This window comes from Passer montanus, unplaced genomic scaffold (genome assembly GCF_014805655.1).
Source record: "Passer montanus isolate IOZ18808 unplaced genomic scaffold, ASM1480565v1 scaffold118, whole genome shotgun sequence".
NCBI lineage: Eukaryota > Metazoa > Chordata > Aves > Passeriformes > Passeridae > Passer > Passer montanus.
The window spans coordinates 360817-380300 of record NW_024358500.1 but is presented as its reverse complement, the minus strand read 5'-3'; the positions used below and the strand labels follow the sequence as shown (position 1 = coordinate 380300).

General features: G+C 45.5%; 1 protein-coding gene across 1 annotated transcript; it reads left to right on the top strand.

Annotated features, from left to right (window-relative positions):
• The first annotated feature begins 854 nt into the window (after positions 1–854).
• CUNH1orf167 (chromosome unknown C1orf167 homolog) lies at positions 855–19412 on the top strand. Its single transcript, XM_039697434.1, has 19 exons — positions 855–5345; positions 5994–6210; positions 6388–6563; positions 7042–7139; positions 7480–7666; positions 8090–8271; positions 8562–8748; positions 8922–9144; positions 9725–9894; positions 10065–10161; positions 10552–10694; positions 11293–11501; positions 12222–12366; positions 15050–15314; positions 15875–15983; positions 16223–16427; positions 16528–16663; positions 17408–17518; positions 18217–19412. Exons 1-19 carry the CDS (start codon positions 5176–5178, stop codon positions 18274–18276), a joined length of 3090 nt encoding a protein of 1029 aa, XP_039553368.1. The 5' UTR covers positions 855–5175; the 3' UTR covers positions 18277–19412.
• The last annotated feature ends 72 nt before the right edge of the window (positions 19413–19484 follow it).

Below are 19484 nucleotides of genomic sequence, written 5' to 3'. Positions count from 1 at the left end.
CTGCTTTTAATGCTCTGGGGTTTGGGTGTTGGCACAATCAGTTAGAGCTAGCGAGGCCTTCCCAGATGTTATACTGGAAATACCCATCTAACTGACCTGCCATGTGCTTTTATGTGGAAAATTCAGTACATTTGGGAGCTCCAAGAAGCAAAGCAAGGCACGAGTAACACTGATCTTACAGTGCCTCAAGGATATCTATTTTGCGCAGTAAATCAGAGGTGATGATAAAAACAGACCCCTCTCCTGGCTGAGGAGGAGGAGAGCGTTTGTACCTGGTTCAGGAGGGCGTGAGGGGATTCACGGAGCTGCTGTGCCAGAGCATGGCCTTGGGTGGGCCTCTCGTGGCGTTCTCAGCGAGATCTCCTCACCCAGAAGGTGTGATGCTGGTTTTGTTTGGTTTTTTTTAAATTTTTTTTTTAAATCCTCGGGTCCTGCTGTGCTCGGGGTTTTGGCGGTGAGCAGACAGCTCCCTAGGATGAAGCACAGGGCAGGTTCCTCCCTCAGCGCTGGGGAGGAAGACGTGGCGGCCGTGCTGAGGCACTGCCCGGGACAGGCACCGCTCCCGCCCGCCCTGAGCCCCCCTCTCCCCGGCTTTAATTAGCCCAGAGCGGCTTTCCCCGGCCATCTGTAACCTAATCGGGGGGGATAAGCTGCTTATGGAGCCGCAGCTGGAGCGGGCTCTGAGGGGGCTCGGGGTGGCTGTGGCCGTGAAGGAAGGGCGTGTGTGGTGAGTCCCCGGGGCCCAGCAGTGCGGCCGCTGCTTCTCGGAGTGGGTAAGTGGAGCTTGGGCCGTGGGTGAGGAGCTTCTCACTCCCACTTCGGCATCCTGGGACACCTACGGTGTCCCAGGATGCCGAAGTGGGAGTGAGAAGCTCCTCACCCACGGATGGCAGCGCTGGGTGTGCTTGTTGATCTCACAGGCGTCATGCGACCGCGGTGATGGTTGGTTTGGTTTGCAAGGCTGAGCAGTGTTTAGGAAAAAAAACTGCTTTCTAAGGCAGCTAAAGTGTGATTTTGGAGCAAACCCCTGCTTGGAGTATGATATGAATCAGTCTTGATCTGCGGGGATCGGGAAATAAGCACTGTGTGTGCTTAAATGTGTTTATTACGGGCATTGTTACCATATTGCTGAAATGGCATTTGCTTGAAAGAGCTTGATTTACTTTTCATTAACTGTGCTATTTATTTGCTTATAACAACAGAAATAACTTGATCATCTTAATTTTTATTTGCTTAATTGAATTTATTTCAGGTTTTAATGCATTAGTGTGTTGCTGCAAAGTGTGTATATAGTAAACATGCATTAAATGTTTTAGTTGGAATCATAAAAAGTAATATAAAATCCATTGGTCATGGATTTTGCAGTTTACTGCTTAAAAGTTGTTATGTTAAAGATCTGAGTAGCAATTTCAGAAGGCAGACAAACGTGGTTCTGAAAGGGTACTATTTCTTCCAGATCTCAATGAGACTGAAATTAGGAATGAGTGAGGTGAAGGACAGCACCTGAAATAACCATGGTGATGTGTTGAGAACCTGGTACCTAGCACTAAGAATTGAAATGGAGAGTTTAAAAAAAAAAAAATCACAAGTTATCAAGAAAATAGATTATTATCAAGAAAATAGATTGTGTCCAGATTCTTGAGGATAAGGTAGTCCAGAGCCAGGTTTTGGGTGTTCACAGAGCAAAATAACACTGAAAAACGTGGTTTGCAATTTAAATCCTTTGTAACACCCTTTTGTGATACATTGCTTGTTGATTGGATATTTCTGCGGTGCAACACCAGTCCGCTGCATTTTGTGGTTATACTTCATGCAGTGATAGGCACCCTAAGGAAGGCAGCTGTGCTTTGTCTGTTCACTCTGTAGTTGCCAACTTCAGCTGGTCTGGAAGAAATAATGGGATCTTTCCGTTCATGGCACCCTCGGTGATACATGAAAGGCAGTAACAGCAGTTCCCAGGGATAATTGCAGCACCGCCTGGCCGTCTCCTGCTGCTTTAGAAACTGTGTTTGCTCCCCAGATTGTGGTGATTACTGAAGGAGTTTGCATGTGAGAGGGAAAAATGAGCTGTTACAAACAGGGACAACTAAGCCTCAAATGTTCTTTTAGAAGAGAATGAGATAAACACAGCTTAGAAACAGTGCAATTTGGCAAGAGGCTTTCTGGGATTAGAATGTGTTTGAAAAAGACAATGGGCATTGATTTCGTTGCTGTCTCTTCTCAGATTGACTAGGGGGCTTAAGATGGTAGAGATGTGTGTGTCTTTATACAATACCATTTTCATTTTTTAAAAGAGAGGTGGAAAAGAATGGTGGTTAGAATGACAGTGATTGACAACTTGCTTTTAAAATCTGAGGGAATGGAACCACAGTCCTCTCAAATTGCACTTGTCTGTTAGCAGCAACTTAAGAATCCATTTTCAGCATGAATGTTATATGTATAACCATCAGACTCAGTGGCTAGACTGCAAAGTAGGTCTCCCAGCTATGCTGTAAATTTTCCAGATTAGGGGACAGTGTGGCTTTTATGGATGTGTAAGCATGGTTTCATCCTTTAGTGCAGACAAAAAGAAATAAGTCTGTGTAGCCTTGAACTTGGGATAATTCAGCCTTGCTAGCAACAGACTCCTTCTGAGGCTGCTGGTGTATAATGCTGGAAGTCTTTGTTTTCCAGGTTTTTTGTGGAAAACTGAATCTGTCCTTTTCATTTATTCCTGCTCTGCCAGATACGATTGTCTGCTGAAAAACAGGAAGTGTCCATAACACTTTCAGGACTGAGGCTGGTGGATCAGAGACAAGAAATTCACAAGGAAAGTACCCAAAGGCTTTTGCAAACTAGGCAAGATGAGATAGGAAATACTCGCAGTCCTTTGCTTATATTTCTTCTTGTTTTTCTTCAGACCAAAGAAACATTCAGAAGAACGTGAATTTCAATCTGTATTTGGGCACTAGAAGTGGAGTAGACATTTCTCATTCTTGGCCTGAAGCTGCAGCATTTGGTAAAAGCCCAGAAACAGCAGCACAGGCTAGGTGTGTACCACACCTCTGTCAGATGGGAAGAGATCCCAGTCTGAAGACAGACTAATCTCTCCTGCCCTTCTCAGCCGTTCCCAGACACTGCCAGCCAGTTCTGCAGTTCCTGCTTGCTGCAGCAGAGTAATCTGTGCTCTAGCTGCAGCAGCACAGCTCCAAGTGTGTAGTTCACAGAGTCCCCATCTTGCTTTGTCACTCCTCCCTGCTGTGTATCTCTGCCAGAGGCACTTTCACCTTGAGGCTTTTGTGTTTTGGAAGGGAGGAAGAGTGAGAGAGTATTGACTTTCCTCAACACCACCATCAGGAAGCAAAGGCAGCTAGTAGCTGCTCCATACCCACTGTTCACCATCACTCTTCAGAAAGAAGGAGCAAGAATTGTGACTATCTGGTGGAAAGCCAACAGCATCAGCCTTCTGCTGCTTCTTGTATGAATCCTGTGAACCTTTTAGTGGTCAGTGCATGTTTGTCATCTCATGCTGCAGATTCCCCTCTTAGGCATGAGTTAGTGGTGGGTTTTTCTTTAAAGAGCTCAAGTGAAAGTTTGAACACTTGTCACAGTTCAGCCCTGACCCTGGGGAATCTTGATCCGTCTAATCTGGAGTCTTTTTAGTCTCTTTTGCAATCCTCACAGATTTCTGCTAGCTTGTACTGTTCAGTCCAGGGGCTTAAGCAAGAAAGTGCTTTGATGGGGATACGGAGTTCCCTCCCACTGCAGTCTGAGTCTTCTCCAGTCATTGGCCATTCATGCTTTGCTCCTGATGACTTAGGTCCCAGTATCCTGACCATGGGAGAACAGCTAGCTGCAGTAAAAACCAGTGCTGCTCAGGCAAGATTGAAATGGAGTGTCCCATTTGCTAAAGACTGGAGCCTTAGTGCAGTGACAAGAGACTTCAGTCCTGCTGAGCCTCTCTCTGGCTCTTACAGATACAGATACATTGGCTCTAACACATGGAGAACCAAAATTTCAGGTGGCATCCAACCACATACCCTTGCTTCTGGAATGGGCTTTGGCAGGCTAGTGGATACAGAGGCAGATTCCTCCTTCAATTGCTCCCCTTTCTTCAGATGCCAGTCCCTGGTAAAGCCATCTCTGGAAACTGGTAGTCTTTGTGCTCACAGAAAAAGTAATTCTCCTGGAAAGGTTGTTAAAGGAGAGCAGACACCTAATGGGGGGTCTCCATGTGTTGAGTCTTGGAAGAAAGACCTTTCAGCCAGTCTGGATGCAGAGGGTCTGCAGGTGTTATTGGAGACAGATTTGGGGGGTGCTCAGAGGAATGTTGGTGTAACCATGTGTGGGACTCCTACAGAAGTGTGTGTGAGCATCGCTTCTCATCCTGGAGATAAAGAGTTTAGACCAGGCCAGCAGCTTAGTGTTAAATCTGTAGGAGTCAACAAGTCTCATGTTAAGTGCAGCAAGGAGTCAGAGGAGGTATGTCACTCCAGATCACAAGCAGCCAGAAGAATGGCTGCAGTGGGCAGCAGCCAGTCCAATCCTTTGGGTACAGCGGCTGAAGAAGGCTTTCATGAACATTCTGATGTAGATTGTATGAACATGAGCAGAGAAGGAAGGAGAAACAAATACTCCTACCAAAGCAGCCAGTGGAATTTGGAAGCTGATGGCAATCTCGAGCAGTCTGAAGAATGTTCTGTAGAAAGGAATGCCAAAGAACCATGGTGCTGTGAAGAAGGGAACCAGACCCAGAAAACTGTGCCCAGAGAGGTGAGGGTGTGGTCACTGTGAAGCATCTCTGTTCACAGGTATTACTTGTGCTTGTTTCTGCCACTTGCTAGAGGTGCAGAGTTGAGGTACAAGTGATGGGGATGCATGTCCTATACTTTTTTCTTGTCACTGAATAGCCAGAATCTTGTCTCTTACAGTCCTCCTTCATCCCAACGTATGCATCTTTCCATCTCATGTGTTTCTTCCTAAAGACCAGCTTGTCAACTTGGTTGTTTTGGGATTGTAAACACCTGTTTATATTCTCTGATCTGCATGCTGAGGGAAAGCATTAAACTGGATTTTACTCTGTGCATTGTTGCAGTGCCCTGTGATTTCAGGCTTTTTCTGCCTTTTTATGTCTGAAGTATATAAGAATATTCACAGAGCAATGGTGTGGGAGCAGTGTCCAAGGCATCCCACATAATGCATGATCTTGAAGCAGTCCTGCTCTGGTCTCCATCCAAAATGATGTGTGCCACAAAGACAAATTCCTCAATAGAGTGGAGCAGTGTGAATAATTGTGAATTACTGTCTCTTGTCTGTTTCCAGACCTCCGAGAACAGCTTCTGGTCATTGAAGGTGAATGAGCAAAGGTAAAAAAACCTCTGTGTTTAAGTATGAGTGTGCTGGTAGTTAACTGAGGAGCACTTCTGGGAAGTGGCTAAGGAGCCATGTCCCTAGGAACATTTGGTTTTAGGACTTAGCCTACATTATCTGCTGTGGTTGGCTGAGGGGCTGCATCCACTTCTTTTCAAAGGGTTGTCATTTAGAATGGAGCATGACCTGAAATATAATTTTTGTATCTTTTCAATATTATCTTCTAAATTCAGCCTTGGTTGTTGCTAGAAATGAAGAAGTGTTGGTGTCGTCAGTGCTACTCTTCAGTGCAGCAAATTCCATGTGCTCATTGTATCTTTTCAATATTATCTTCTAAATTCAGCCTTGGTTGTTGCTAGAAATGAAGAAGTGTTGGTATCGTCAGTGCTACTCTGCACAGTTAGAGAAGATCAAGAGCTAGACTTATCCATGAGATGCAATTCAAATTTGTGAATGAGGTTGCTACCTGTTTAGCAACAGTGATTCCTTAATTTGGTGTGAGATTGCATGTTTTCCATTCTTTAGAGAGAATGAGTTGAAATAACCTCTTTACAACTTGGTGGCTGAACTCTGATTGCCACCTCCTGGCTGGTTTAACTTTCCTTTCTGTTAACAGGAACTCACCTCTGTTTTTCATTTTTAAGTTTCTGCCACTTGTGTGACAAACAAATCCTAACAAGGTGTTTCCAAGCCTGGAGGAGACATATCCTTTGGAAGAGGGCAGCCACGCAGCTTTACAGACACCAGCTGCTTCAGAAGGGCTTTGGTGCTCTGCAGTGGATTTTGCACCAAAGGAGGACGCAATTGGAGGTGGCCCAGCAGAGACATGCTTCAACTCTGCTAGCTGCCAGCTTCCAGAGGGTGAGCACTGGCTAGGGACAGTGGTGCCATGAACTTTCTGTTGTGCAGTCAGAGAAGGCACAAATCCTGTTTGGATAGGGAGGAGGAAAGGGGTACCCTGGGTGAAATTCCGTGATGTAGACCCTGGTACCAATACTCTGTCTGCAGTTTGTTCTAATCATGTGGTTTCTTCTTCAGTGGAAGAAAGCTATGGCAAAACAGAGCAAGAAGGAAGCTCTGCAGCCTGAGCCTTACTCCTCTACCCAAAGTTCATCAGCAGGGATTTTTGGAGTAGGAAGATTAGCCACTATGACAACCTCAGCTCAGCATCAGCTTGCAACAGGATACTCAAAGGAAATGGAGCAGGCTCATAGGTAAGCAGAGATTATTCTCTTTCTGTTATCTTGGACAAAGGGAGGGTGACAAACACAGGGAAATTTTTTTCTCAAATTATGGCAGGCTTGTTTCCATGTCCTTGGATCTATTGCTGTGGATAAACACTGCAAGAATTAGCAGTTTAATGTTAAGAACTAAGCAGTCCTATTTCAGAGCTTCTGTGCACCAGTGTTTACAGTCTGAGTGTCTGACAGAAATACTCCTGTACTAATTCTTTGCTTCAGCTATCACCTGCATATGTGATAAAGGGGTAAATGAGGTTGGAGTGAGGCAATACTAGGTCTCTAGCAGTAGTTTGGCAGTAGAGGTGTCAAATGAAAAGCCTTTTGTTGAGCCTTCTAATTCTGAAGGCAGAAGAACAAGTTGAGACAAAAAGAGAGAGGAGAACCCTGGATTCTGTTCTGTGAGTGCCTCTTTGGACAGCTGGATGTTAAGGCATCTTTGTGGCTCTTCCAGGATGGAGGGAAAACTGTGGACACAGCTTCGTCATACACAGAGAGGAGATGAGTTCTGCTGGAGAGTTGAAGCAATCAGAGACATGAGACAGCTGGCTGGTAAGCACACATTCCATAGCCTTGGAGGTATTCACTGTTCCACCAGTTTTTGTGGTTCGTGTCTAGTTGTTGCTTTGAGCTCTTTCAGAATGCAAGTAGCTGGACCAGTATGTGTGATAGTGGAGGATGGCCAGTCACCATGTCATACAAGTTTTGCCTCATTCCTTGTATGAATTCAGCTGCAGCATGTGTTGCTCCAGCAATGTGACTGCCTTATTTAAGTGTCCTTCCTCTGGCAGCTTGGATTTAAGCCAGGGAACGTTTGCTGTGTGACATGAAGTTGTTTAAAGTTCTTCTGCTATTTCCCTTCCTGTCAATCTCTTCCTGCCCTGCGACACAGCAGCTTTCAGACTGTGGCGCCTGCAGAAGGAGCTGCTGAGCAAAGAGGAAGCCAGGCTGTTGGAAGCTCGTGCTCTGCTGGAAAAGAAGAAGCTACGAAACATTTTCTGGATGTGGCATTCCCAAAGCTTGGAAATGAAAGAGATTCTAACACTGAAAACTAAAATCCAAAGAAACTTGGTCTCCCGGTGAGTTGATGAGATCTGGTTTTCATGTGAAAAATCTGTTCTCTGTGAAAGTCCATGGAATAACAGAGCCAACCCAGACAGTAATAATTGTTCCATCTTAAAGCCATCTATCCTTTTGTTTTAGGAGTTAATGAAGGTGGAGGTAGAAACATAAAAAGAAACTGCTATGGCCAGACATGTTATGACTTGCTTCCTGTGCACTGCCAAAACTTCTTTGTCCTGGCTTTTGATGTTCTGAAAGACCAAACCCAAGAGCAGCCATTGTGTTGTTGTGCTCTGAGAGTGACTCAGTTTTTTTACTGAAATAAACAAATAGAAGCTCAGGGGACAGCTTGTGTCTGTCTTTCCTGAACTAAACCTAGTCTCAGGAAGACACATAAGCTTGTATAAGTGTTTTTCAACATTTTCCTTTGGTATTCTCAGGTGCTTCAGTACATGGAAGGAGACTGTTAAGCAGAAGGCACTTGACAGGTGCAACCTGGCCCATCTCCGAGCAGTATCACTGAGGAAGCACTTCCAGCAGTGGGTTGAGATGCTGCGGGTCAGAGGAGGTGATAAGCAGGCAGTGGTGAACCTCTTCTTCCTACGAAAGAGGCAGCATTATGGTGAGCAGTTTGGGGTCTGCAGAATCTAAGCTTTAGAGGTGCTTAGGTTCCTTCCTCTTCTTGTACACTGAAAACAGAGGAGCTCAGATGATACAGGGTATGAACAAACCAGAGTGGGCAGAGGACTGGTTCTCGGTGTGTCAGTGAAGCTACAGGGAGGTTTGTTGCTCTGCATCATAAAGCAAACATAAACTCTTAAACCTTGCTGAAAAGGAGCAATTTGAGGGTTGGGCTGGGCTGAGTTGGAATGCCTTGAGACAATCTCTTGTTCCCTTATGTAACTGGTTAAGGAGCAGTTATGAGCTCAGTAGCTGACAAGACTGTGACAAAGAGGCATGAAGGTCAGCCATCATGGACTGGAGAGAGACAGTTTCTGGAGAAAACAGTCTATTCTTTTGATGACTTCTGTCAAAAACTGAAGCTGCAGAGAGTATATCTACTGTGGAAAACAAGGCTGTGTGAGCATCACAAGGCTGAGTGAGTGCAGAAGAGCCAGTCCCTGGAGCCCTGCCCGCATTAGTAGTGTCCACTTGATTTCCTGAACCTTTTGCTAGAGCCCTTTCTACCCATCTATTGTCCATCATGTCTGTGCTAGTCACTCCCTCTGGTGTTCTTCTTTCACTTTACTGTCTCAGTATCTTCTGTCTCAGTTCTTTCTCTCAGACTTTGGAGCAGTGTAAACTCAGAAAAACTCTGAAATTATGGCACCAAAAGTATCTCATGCTGAAGACAATTGAACAAAGTTCTAAGCACTTGCATAGAGCTGTCTATGAGGAGCCTCTTGCCACGCAGTTTTCTGAGGACCTCTCAACATCATCTGGCTTTGACAGCAGTGCACCAGCTACTCTGATCTCTCAAAGCTCATTGGAAAAGGTGAGAAGGTCTTGGTACACCTAGACTGCTCTGAGGTATTAAATTGCTGGGATTTTTCAGGGGAAAATTTCTGCTTCAACATGGTATTGTCATCAGCAAACTGTGTTTAAAATTTAGTGCTGAATCTGTGGGGTCTTCAAGCTGAAATGAAATCTAAAGGTGTAAAGTCAGTGGTCTCTGTACCTTTTCTGGTTCTTCAATTAGAGATGTGGGAAGCTGAGCTAGTGAGTTTCCCGTGTACAGTTGCTTCTGTTTGTGGCTGCAAGGTGGAAGGGATGAGATATAAAGAGCTTCCTCACTGAGACAGTGCATATGCTCATTTCCTCTTTTCTCAGTATAGAAATGCATGTATTTCTGGATTCTGTATGGAAATTCTTAGTATAGAAATAACTTTCCCATCACTTAGATGTTTGCTCTCCAGTGGTGTCATGGCTAGCCTGCAATTCCTTTGGATGCATTTTGGATTTGCCTGAATCCTTGATAAAGAAAAGGAGTAAATGGCATGGTCAGAGCTGTTAGCTGGGTTCTTCCACTGAGAGGACACTCACCTCACAGTGTGTTCCTCCCTTCATACCTGCAGGAATGCAGTCTTAGTGACAGCAGCCAGCATGGCTTCTCCTCCCTTCTGAATGCTGAGGATGTCACACATATGTCAGGTCACAGTTCTTTCCTTCAACTCCACCAGTGCACAGAGCTGCCAGCTGAGCTGGGTGGGGAGCTGTGCTTGCAGACCTCCTTCCCTGGATCTGGGTGAGTTGGAGACTGGTTTTTCGGGATGCTGATAGGAGTGACCCCTTGTTTGAACTGGCTGAATTCCTTCCTTCTGGATAATCTCTCATGTCATGTCACACCACCCTTCCAGGGGACTTTATCTTCTTCTTTCTTTCTTTCCTTCCTCACCCAATGCTTTTGTTTTGCAGAAGAAATTGGTTTGTGGGAAATCAGTTCCAGTCTTCAGTGCTTCAGAGTCCAGATAATAATTCCCAGTTTCTCACCAGTTACTCTGCATGGGAAGAGGTAAGGCTAGAAAGTGTTGTGTAAAATGTAAATATACAAGTGTTTTCTGCATATTCAAATTTAGCAAAGAGCCTTTGCATTTCAGTATCAACATATGGAAGGTCTCACTGCTATTTTTTTTCTCTCTCAAACAGAAGATTTGGGAGATTGAGGCTTTTTTCAGGGTAACTCTTCCCTACCATTTGTCAGCTGAGTAGAAGTAGGGCAGGTGTCAAGGATTTAAAAAGGATGTGTTAGACCCTCATGTCTGGGTGTTCATGTGGGGTGTATGGGTTAGTGATGGAGCTGGGCAATCACACAAGTGACAGTGGCAAGGAGGGACGGCTGAGCTGCGTGCAGTAACTGACAGAACAGCAGTTCAAGGCCCTTTTTTGCCTTTCTGGATTACAGGGCTGCAGTTCTGACAAGGAGGTGAAGAGTTGCTGGCAGCAAGCAGAGAAGTACTGCCTGCAGAGGTGCTTCCTTGTCTGGTCAGCTCAAACTCGACATCACCTGAAGGCCCAGCAGCACTGCAGGCGCATTCGGCTCTCTCGGTAGGGATCATGCTTCCCAGAAGTTTCCTGAAGCTCTCTGTTTTGAAAGCTTTACATTTTTTTTAATAAAAAAAGGAAAAAAATTCTTCCTCTAGCTATTTAATTTTGTCTTCAGTGGGAGTTTTGCAGCCCATTATTTTGGGGTTTTTCCAGCTTCAAAATTACTATGTGGGAATACAGTAATTTCTGGTTTGATGGAATGCCTCACAAATTAGAGCAAGCCCAGCTCTGCTGATAACCAGTCTTGGTAACTTCCTATCCACTGAACTGGCCTTGCTCTAATGATTCCAAAGCTGAAGAGCACAACAGGCTTGGCACAGCCAGGAGAGAACATCTTGTCCTGTTGTCAAGGTTTGAGGCTGCCACAATGCCAGTGCCCCCCTGATTGGTTTGACCACAAGCCCCCAAAAAACTCACTTCCTTCTTAACCTACGACACCTGTCCATCATGTCCCCTGATATTTAATGGGGAAAGGATGTTAACAGATCAGATGTGTTTCCAAAACTCCCTCGTGTGTACGTTGTTAAATTTTCCTTGACAAAGGTGTGTATCTCTGAGTTGTTCCTACAGTCAGTGCAGCAAACTTTGTCCTTCTCAGAGCCTTTCTCAGCTGGCACCACCTGGTCATGGAAAATAAGAACCAAAAAGCAGCAGCAGCCCTAAAACATGGAGTTCATTGTGTCCAGATGGCTTTCAGCCTGTGGAAAAGGAGACTGGCCCAGAAGGTGGAAGCTGACCGGAGGTTCAGGTGTCATGTTCACCAGATGGCTGCTGATGCTCTGTGGCATTGGCATTCCTGCTGGCAAAGTGAGTTACCCCATCCCACTGCATCACTTGTCTCTGTAGGAGAGAGAAGCCCTGGCAATAGTTGGGATGGAGAAAGTCACACTTTTGGCTGCAATTCTGTGCACTGCTCCTCAGGAAAGGCACATATTACTCCAGGAGTTGGTAGGAGCATGTGTCACTGCATTCTTCTGGCTATCAGTAGGATGTGTGACCTACTGTTTTGTTGTGCTTTATATTAGGGAAGATGCTCCTTTGACACTTCTACCTGCACAAGAGTGTTCAAGCAGTATTTTAGCAGCTGGGGAGTTAAATGGACTTCCATGCAGCATTCCAAGTTTGAGTATGTCTCCTCAGACCAAGCAGTCAGGTTGGGAACAGGGTGTATCTTTTGGGGTGGCTTAATAATCCTGATCCCTCAAGGAATTCCATATGCTCTAAGTACCTGCACTGTGCCAGGGAAGAAAAACTCCCAATTTTTAGTGGAAAACGGCCTTGCAGATAAGAGTGGAAGTAATCTGTGATCTCTTGCAGGGAAAATGTGAAAGAAGGTCTGACTGCCTTGCAAATAAAAAACTACAGGTGAATTGAAAAGTCTCTTTAGCTGCTAAAGAGAGGACAGGAAATCTTAGCAAGTTTGGTCCCATTTGGTGTTTGCAGGAGATGTATTCTTTGCTCTTGTCTGCACTCTGTGATGGAGAAGCAGTCACTGGGCTGAGCTCAGGAAGGTGTGCTCTCTCACAGGGAAGCATGCTCTGGGAGAACTGCAGCAGCAATGGGCTTGGCACAGCTGCCAAGAGAAGAAGAGGCTGGTCCTGCAGACATGGTATTACCAAACAAGGAAGCAGAAATATGCTGTTTTATTCTGGGAACGTTTTCTCCTGCGCAGGTTTGTTTCTTGCTCTCAAAGCATTTCCAAGGGAAGCTCTGCATGCAGAGCAATTTATGTAGTAGTATCCACTGGGTTAAGAGCAGAGCTTGGATTTGAAAGTGTGGATAGCTCATATATAAATGGAGCTTCTGTAGGAGCACCCTGCCTCATTTTTCCCATTCAGAACTTCTTTTCCTTCCAGAACTTGTGTTCAGTCTTAGTTATGCAGGGTGATATTTGTGCACTAAGCTAGGGAGAGATAAATATGCTGTTTTATTCTGGGAACGTTTTCTCCTGCGCAGGTTTGTTTCTTGCTCTCAAAGCATTTCCAAGGGAAGCTCTGCATGCAGAGCAATTTATGTAGTAGTATCCACTGGGTTAAGAGCAGAGCTTGGATTTGAAAGTGTGGATAGCTCATGTATAAATGGAGCTTCTGTAGGAGCACTTCTCTGAGGATGTCTGTATTGTGGGGTCTCTTACCTAAAGCCTCACACCTCACCTCATTTTTCCCATTCAAAAATCCTTTTCCTTCCAGAACTTGTATTCAGTCTTAGTTATGCAAGGTGATATTTGTGCACTAAGCGAGGGAGAGACGCAAACAAATTTGTGCAGTTTCAAATTTGAAAGCCTTATTTGCATTTCAGTATTTGCTGAAAGGAGTAGTGGGCAGAGAGCTTACAGAGATGTGATGTTTACAAAGTTAGTCTTTTAGGATTCTGGACACAGTGTGTTGATTTTAATTTAATGTGAAAAATTGAGATTGATTTGTTGCTGCAGCAAAGCACTATAAAGCTTATGAAGGGAAAAGCATGATATTCAACTCATCTTGGTGTTATTACAATATAGGAGAAGCTGTAGTCTGTCTTTGAGTCTTCGAGTAGTGGGCAGAGAGCTTACAGAGATGTGATGTTTACAAAGTTAGTCTTTTAGGATTCTGGACACAGTGTGTTGATTTTAATTTAATGTGAAAAATTGAGATTGATTTGTTACTGCAGCAAAGCACTATAAAGCTTATGAAGGGAAAAGCATGATATTCAACTCACCTTATTACAATATAGGAGAAGCTGTAGTCTGTCTTTGTTATGTTGACAGATCCCAAAACCACAAGAATTTAGGTTTTTTTCTCTCTTAACTGTGTTCAGTGGTCTTCTTATTGGAAACAGTTTTGTTTGTAGTTTATGTTGTATGAGGACAGTGCCTGCCTGAAGTGCAGAGGAGTGTCCAGCTGTAGTGCACCAGGATTGTTGAAGTGTTTCTCTAAAATAATTCAGGAGCATAAGAATGAATAAGATTATTTATGCCAAGGGTTCATTTAAGGTATGAGAAGTGCAGGTTTGGCCCTATCAGGTTTTCTTTTGAATTGCAGGTTCAGACTGATAGGACACAAAGATCTGCAGAGGAAAGAGCAACTAAAAACCCAGTAAAACTTTGGTGGCTGTGACGTTTAGACTCTGCACTTACCCCACCCAATTGCATTGTCCTCTGCAAATCTGTGTGGCTCCCTCATGGGAATTGTGTTTAGGAGAAGCCCTTAATGTTGCTCCTTCCTGTTGAGTATGTCTCCACCCTTAATCTTCCTTCTGAGTCTCTTTTGATGAGAGTGCTTCTAATTTCTCACTTGGATGAGCTCTGTCTCTTTTGAGGGGGGCATTTTTTGTGCTGGGATAACCTGGAACAGCTTCTCTTGATCTTCCAGAAAGCCTGCCAGGCACAGGATTTTCACACCTCTGCCCTATGGTGCAGTGGGGTGATTTGCATAATGAAGGTCCAAATGGAACAAGGAATCAAAAGGATAAGCTAGAATTAAAAGCAGATTGCATTCTCTGCTTGCAGAGGGAGACTGGCCTCCTGTGCATCAGCCTGCAAGATACAGAGAGATTATTGTGGGTGCAGATTTACAGTGCTGATAATAGTAACTCCTGAAGTTGTTGTCTTTTTGGAATAAAATTGTCTTTGTAAGATTCTAGTTGTACATCCCACATACGCAGGGCCTTGGTTTGTGACAGCCAAGAAACAAAATCTGAATCTTGGCAACAAGCTGCTGTCATAAATGCTGCAGGCAGACTTCACGAATCTGCTGGGTTCCATGCTGAAGGAGATTTTAACAGTTTTACTGTCATCCCATAATGGAAAAATAAAAAGACCTTCATCAAGCACCATCTTTCTGGTCAGCTGGTAGCACAGAGATAGGCTGAAGACTGGTTAATTAATTTTTTTTTTCTTTTGGTGTGGGGGCCAAGTATATATACTGGCAAGGCAGCCTAGGAAAATAATTTGGTTTGTAGGCAAAGGGAAAGCATAGTACAAGATGGGATTCAGTTTGCAGAGGCCTTTGAATAGGAGGAAATGCTAAAATGGCCAGAGGGGAGCAGAATCTCTTAGGCTTTGAGCAGGTGGGAGGTAACAGTGCTGGGAACTTGAAGTAAAATGAGGGCAGATTTTCAGCACAAAGGTAGTTGAAGAGTCTGAGCTTGCACCTCCCAAAGATGAGGCACTGGAAAAATACATAGAATAGAGGTCAGTGCATAAATCTTGACTGTAGGAGTAATAGGAACAGGCTTTTTTCTTATTGAATGCTCTTTGGCTTGCTTTGGCCATTATGTGGGATACTGCAGGGCAGATGAGAAGGTGAAATTTGGTCTGACATGGAATTGTTACTTTAGGCATCTGCTTCTTTTCTGTGCTTGGAACTGTTTTTCAGGTGCCTTGTCGCTTGGGCCCAGGTCACTGCCTGTAAACTAAGGCAGCAGGAAGCCCTCTCTTATTTTAAAAGAGTCAGAGAGCACCGTCTCCTGGTTGCGAGCTTTATAAAGTGGAGGGACAAACTCTGGAGAGCTGAACAAGTGCCAGGAGGGAGAAACCACAAGTGGCAGGAGCCCTCTCCAGGTAAAGCCTGTCACCGCTGGCGAGTGGCTGCAAGAGGACAGCAAGCCCTGCGCCTGGGATCTGTGGCTACTGTCAAACAAGTAAGAGAAGATAAAGCTCCCTAAGTATGAGAAGATAAATGTCCCTATGAGACAGTTATTATTAACTCAGTGAGTCATGAGGCACTGAGATAGTGTGACAAGGCTTGTATAAAAACCTGGTTTGATTTGTGGTGACTGCTTAGTCCCTGCTGTGAAATTTTTCACAGCCTGTGCACACAACTTCATCACCATAATCTGGCACTGATTGCAACAACCATATGGAGCACAGCAATAAGGAAAGGGGACATTTTGACCAGAGAGATGAGAGCACTCCTTCCTCTCTGCTCAAAGATAAGATGGGATAATCACTGTCCCTGCAGAGCAGAGTGAGCTGCCAGAGTTACAGCTTTTTTGAAAAGACTCACAGCTAGCAAACTACAAAGAAGTCCATTGATTTGGAAGGGCTGAGTCAGTCCTGCTGGGATCTCATCTGTGCAGTTTCCAGCCTGGGGTCTAGCACATTAAGCTACCTGCAGAGCTGTGAGCCTGTCTCTGGTTTGTGTGAGTGCTGTGTGCATTGTGTTTACTCTTGGCTGCAGCTGTGTTATTTCTGTTTGCAGGCCTGCAACTACTGGACCAGAGCAGCTGCCTTTTCCCAGTGCTTACGGCAGTGCAGTACCCTCATAGGTGTCAGGAAAAGCAGAAAGATGTCTCTCTCTTGGCCCACAAGTAAGATTCTCCCTCCTGTCTTCTTTCACAGACCCATGTGGGGAGTGTGAGGGAAAGGGGATTGGTGTTTACCAGCTTAGTGACTGGGATTCCACTGTGGAGTAGGAGCTCATGGCAATCAAACTCAGTTGATTTCTTTTGTGTTCAGGAGTTGAAGGACTAAGGGCTCATGGCAGCTCTGATGTCTCCCTCTCTAGTTCCAAGGTGAGCTCCTGTGTGATTCCTCTTTTGTTTCTTAGAAAGCAGAAGAGGCAGAGAGGATTCAGCACCAACTGGACTTTTTCCCAGTGCCATTCAGCGCTGGCTGGTGATCTACAGGAGCCAAAACAGGGCTGAAAGGTTGCTGGAGAGACCTGATGTGGTAGGACCCTCTCGTGCACATGCAAGGATCCAGGAGAATGCAGCAGAGGTGGACTTGGAGGAACAGGCTAAGAAGTGGCTTGGGGGAGGGGAGTGCAGGGCTCTGGGCTTCCTCTTGCTGCTACCCTCTTGGGAGGGCTCCCTTGTTTGGCTGGTACAGCTTATTTGCTTCTTTTGCCTGCAGGAGGAAATATCTGAAGAGGTGGCATCACACAGTGGTGCGGCGCCGGTGCCAGCATGACAGGAAACCACTCTGTCTGGCAAGGGGGTGCCATCAGTGGAGGGAATCCAGCAAGGTGGTGAGGCTGGCTCAGGTGCTGGTGAGTGTCCAGTGCCACTGGGCTGGCAGTGATGGGTGTTACTGGGCAAGCCTGCTCTGCCTGTAGCCTCACATGCATCCTGGGAGATGAGACCTGGGGGTTTAACAAATGCACCAAAAATCCTGATTTACTGCTGTGGCTATTTTTTGCTTTGTTGTTCTTGGAATGTCAGCTTGACAGACTGGCATAGCCACAGATTTAGTTGTGCTTTGCCCTTACAGATGGGAAGCTGAAATGGGATTTGTCTACATTGGCTGTAGACAGTGCAAAAAGTTCACAGCAGTTATTACAATCTTTGTCCTCATGTTCCTGATACATCCCACTGGTATCCACAGTTTGCCAAGAGCTGTCATTTCTGTTCATAGCCCTGTTCTGCCTGGTTCCTGGGCATCAGCTGTGTGAGATGTGCTCTGGCCTGCCCAGGTCACAAGATGCTGCCTGTATAGTGTGAGCACATCCATACTGTCATCGTTTGAGGCTGGCACCATGCCAGCCTCACTGAGGAGCTGTGCTGGAGCACAACGGGACATTGTCCTCTCGCCAGGGTACTGGGACTTGGCCACACTCTGCTGCAGAGAGTAGCTCAGCAAGAGCTCTGTTATTAGTCCACTCTGTTTGTTACCAGTGCAAAGTTTTTTAAGAGGGACTCAGGAAAGCAATGGGAACAAGGTGGGACTGGAGGGAAGTGAGGTAATTTGCCTGCCAGAGCCCAATTAATTTTTGTGCTGCTTCTTTTCCTGGCAGGACCAGCAGCGGCTGATAGAAAAGGCCTGGAGGGTGTGGAGACAAAGATACTTGCAAAGCTGTGTGGTGCAGAATCTTTTGGAGGAGGAAGCCAGGAGCCTCCTGTCTCAGGTAAGCATTTATGCCTTCTTCAATTAAAGTGGACCTCAGTGGTACAAAAAGCACCCCAAAGGAACAACTGGTGTTCCCTGTGTCTCTCTCCCTGCACAATGCACTTGCTTAGGGAGAGGTTGAATACATCAAGGAATGAGACTTGCCAGTAAAAAAGGAAAAAAGCTTCCAGCTTTACATGGGTTCATCTCTGGGTGTTTTTCAAAGCTTTGTGTCAGGAGTCAATTTCCCTGACATGTGCCCCCTTCCCTGCTGTTATTAGTGATGTTAATCCCCTAATCCCCTGCCTCTTGAGACCCCACTCAGGGAAGAAACAGGCTCCACATTGGTGCAGGAGGACTGTGCACCCAGGGGCAAGCAAATCACTATGAATTTGAGCAAGCAGGCAGAGCCTTAGAACTCATATTCAGTCGGCTCCTCTGCCTGCCTCCCGCAGATTCATGCAGGATTAGGGCCTCCTTTAAGGAGACAGGAGCAGGTACTGAAATTAGAGGGCATTGCTCTTTCTTCTCTCACATTGATTTGTAGTCTGCATGCCCCATGTTGGCTCCAGGAGAGACAGAGAAGGGTTTTGAGTGAAGGGTAAGGCAGCTGGCAGAGCCATTGCTAGAAGGAAAGCTGTGTTTATGGGCTCTGTAAGAATGGCTGCAGCCCCTCAAAGGTAACCCAAGTGTTTGATTTGTACACTCCTCTTTCAGGCCTTTCGAAGGTGGTGGCAGCTCACAGCATTCCAGTGTAAGGACAAAGGATCCTGCTGAATGGAGGGGCCTGCCTGCAGCTGCTGCTCAATTCAGGACACGTGGAGGATACAGCTCCTGTCACAACAAAGAGGTGGTCCTGTGCTGTCAAGAAAGAACTCTCTGCTCTTACAATAAAAGCAGTGCTGCCAGTCAGAAGGATGACAGCCAAAGACCAACCAGGAAGAGATTGTACCTAGTGAAAGATCCTCTTTAAAGGACTTGTATCTTACCTCCTTAGCAACACAAACAGAGAATTTACAGTTGTGAGGTTGCATTCTCTTCTTCTCTGGATCATGCTTTTGCTGGAGTTCTGATTAAAGGTCAAAAAAGCCTTAGAGGCCTTCCTTTTACTCAGTGTTTATTCCCTGGACAGGAGATTGTATTTGCATACTCCCCCCTTGACACCAGTCTTAGACAAGAGCCCAAGTTTGTGGGTGCTGGATCCTTTTGATTTCAAAGTCTGGCTTGGGTAGGTGCAAACACAGGTCTTTATGTTTAGATTTGGCTTTTACCCTGGAGGGGGGGCAGATTTCCACATGGCTCCCACCCCCTCCCCCTGTCTAGGTCCATCAGCTCTTCATTAAGCCTTTCAGTGGGTGGCCAACCTCCTGACTGCTTCCTGCTGGTTCATTTCTGTGCTGAATGGGCAAGGTATGAAGAAACCTGCTGGGAACAGCTGAGCACCAAAAGCTTTGCTGAGGCTAGACAGGCGTGTCTGATCCCCAGCCTTCCCATTACTTGCCTGTATGATTGATGCCTTGTAATTACCCTGGATATATGAGCCCGGTCTCAGACAGCTGTAACAAGAGGGTCTGAACAATCTGGAAAAGGCTTTTCTTCCTTGCTTGTTTGAAAGAGATGCTCACAGCATGGCAGGGATCTTGAAATCCCACTGGGAACTACTCCAAGGTAGTTTTCCTAGCCTGTGGCAGCTTTGCAGGATTGTTAAATACACAAAGCAGCCTCAGTAGCTTCCCCAGCCCCTTATTCCAATGCCTAAGGCTGTTAAGAGTCATTAGGTCAGGAAAGATAGGTTATCTTTCCTGATGTAAGCTTATCTTTCCCTACAGGCATTGGAAAAGAATACCTGACCTTGCAGAATTGAGCCAGATAGTGTAGCTGCTTACTTTTGGTAAATTCTAGGATTTACACTTTCTCCACTCTACCATGGAACTCAGGACATGCATGTTAAGTGAAGGCAGAACTGCCCCAGAAACAATTGATCT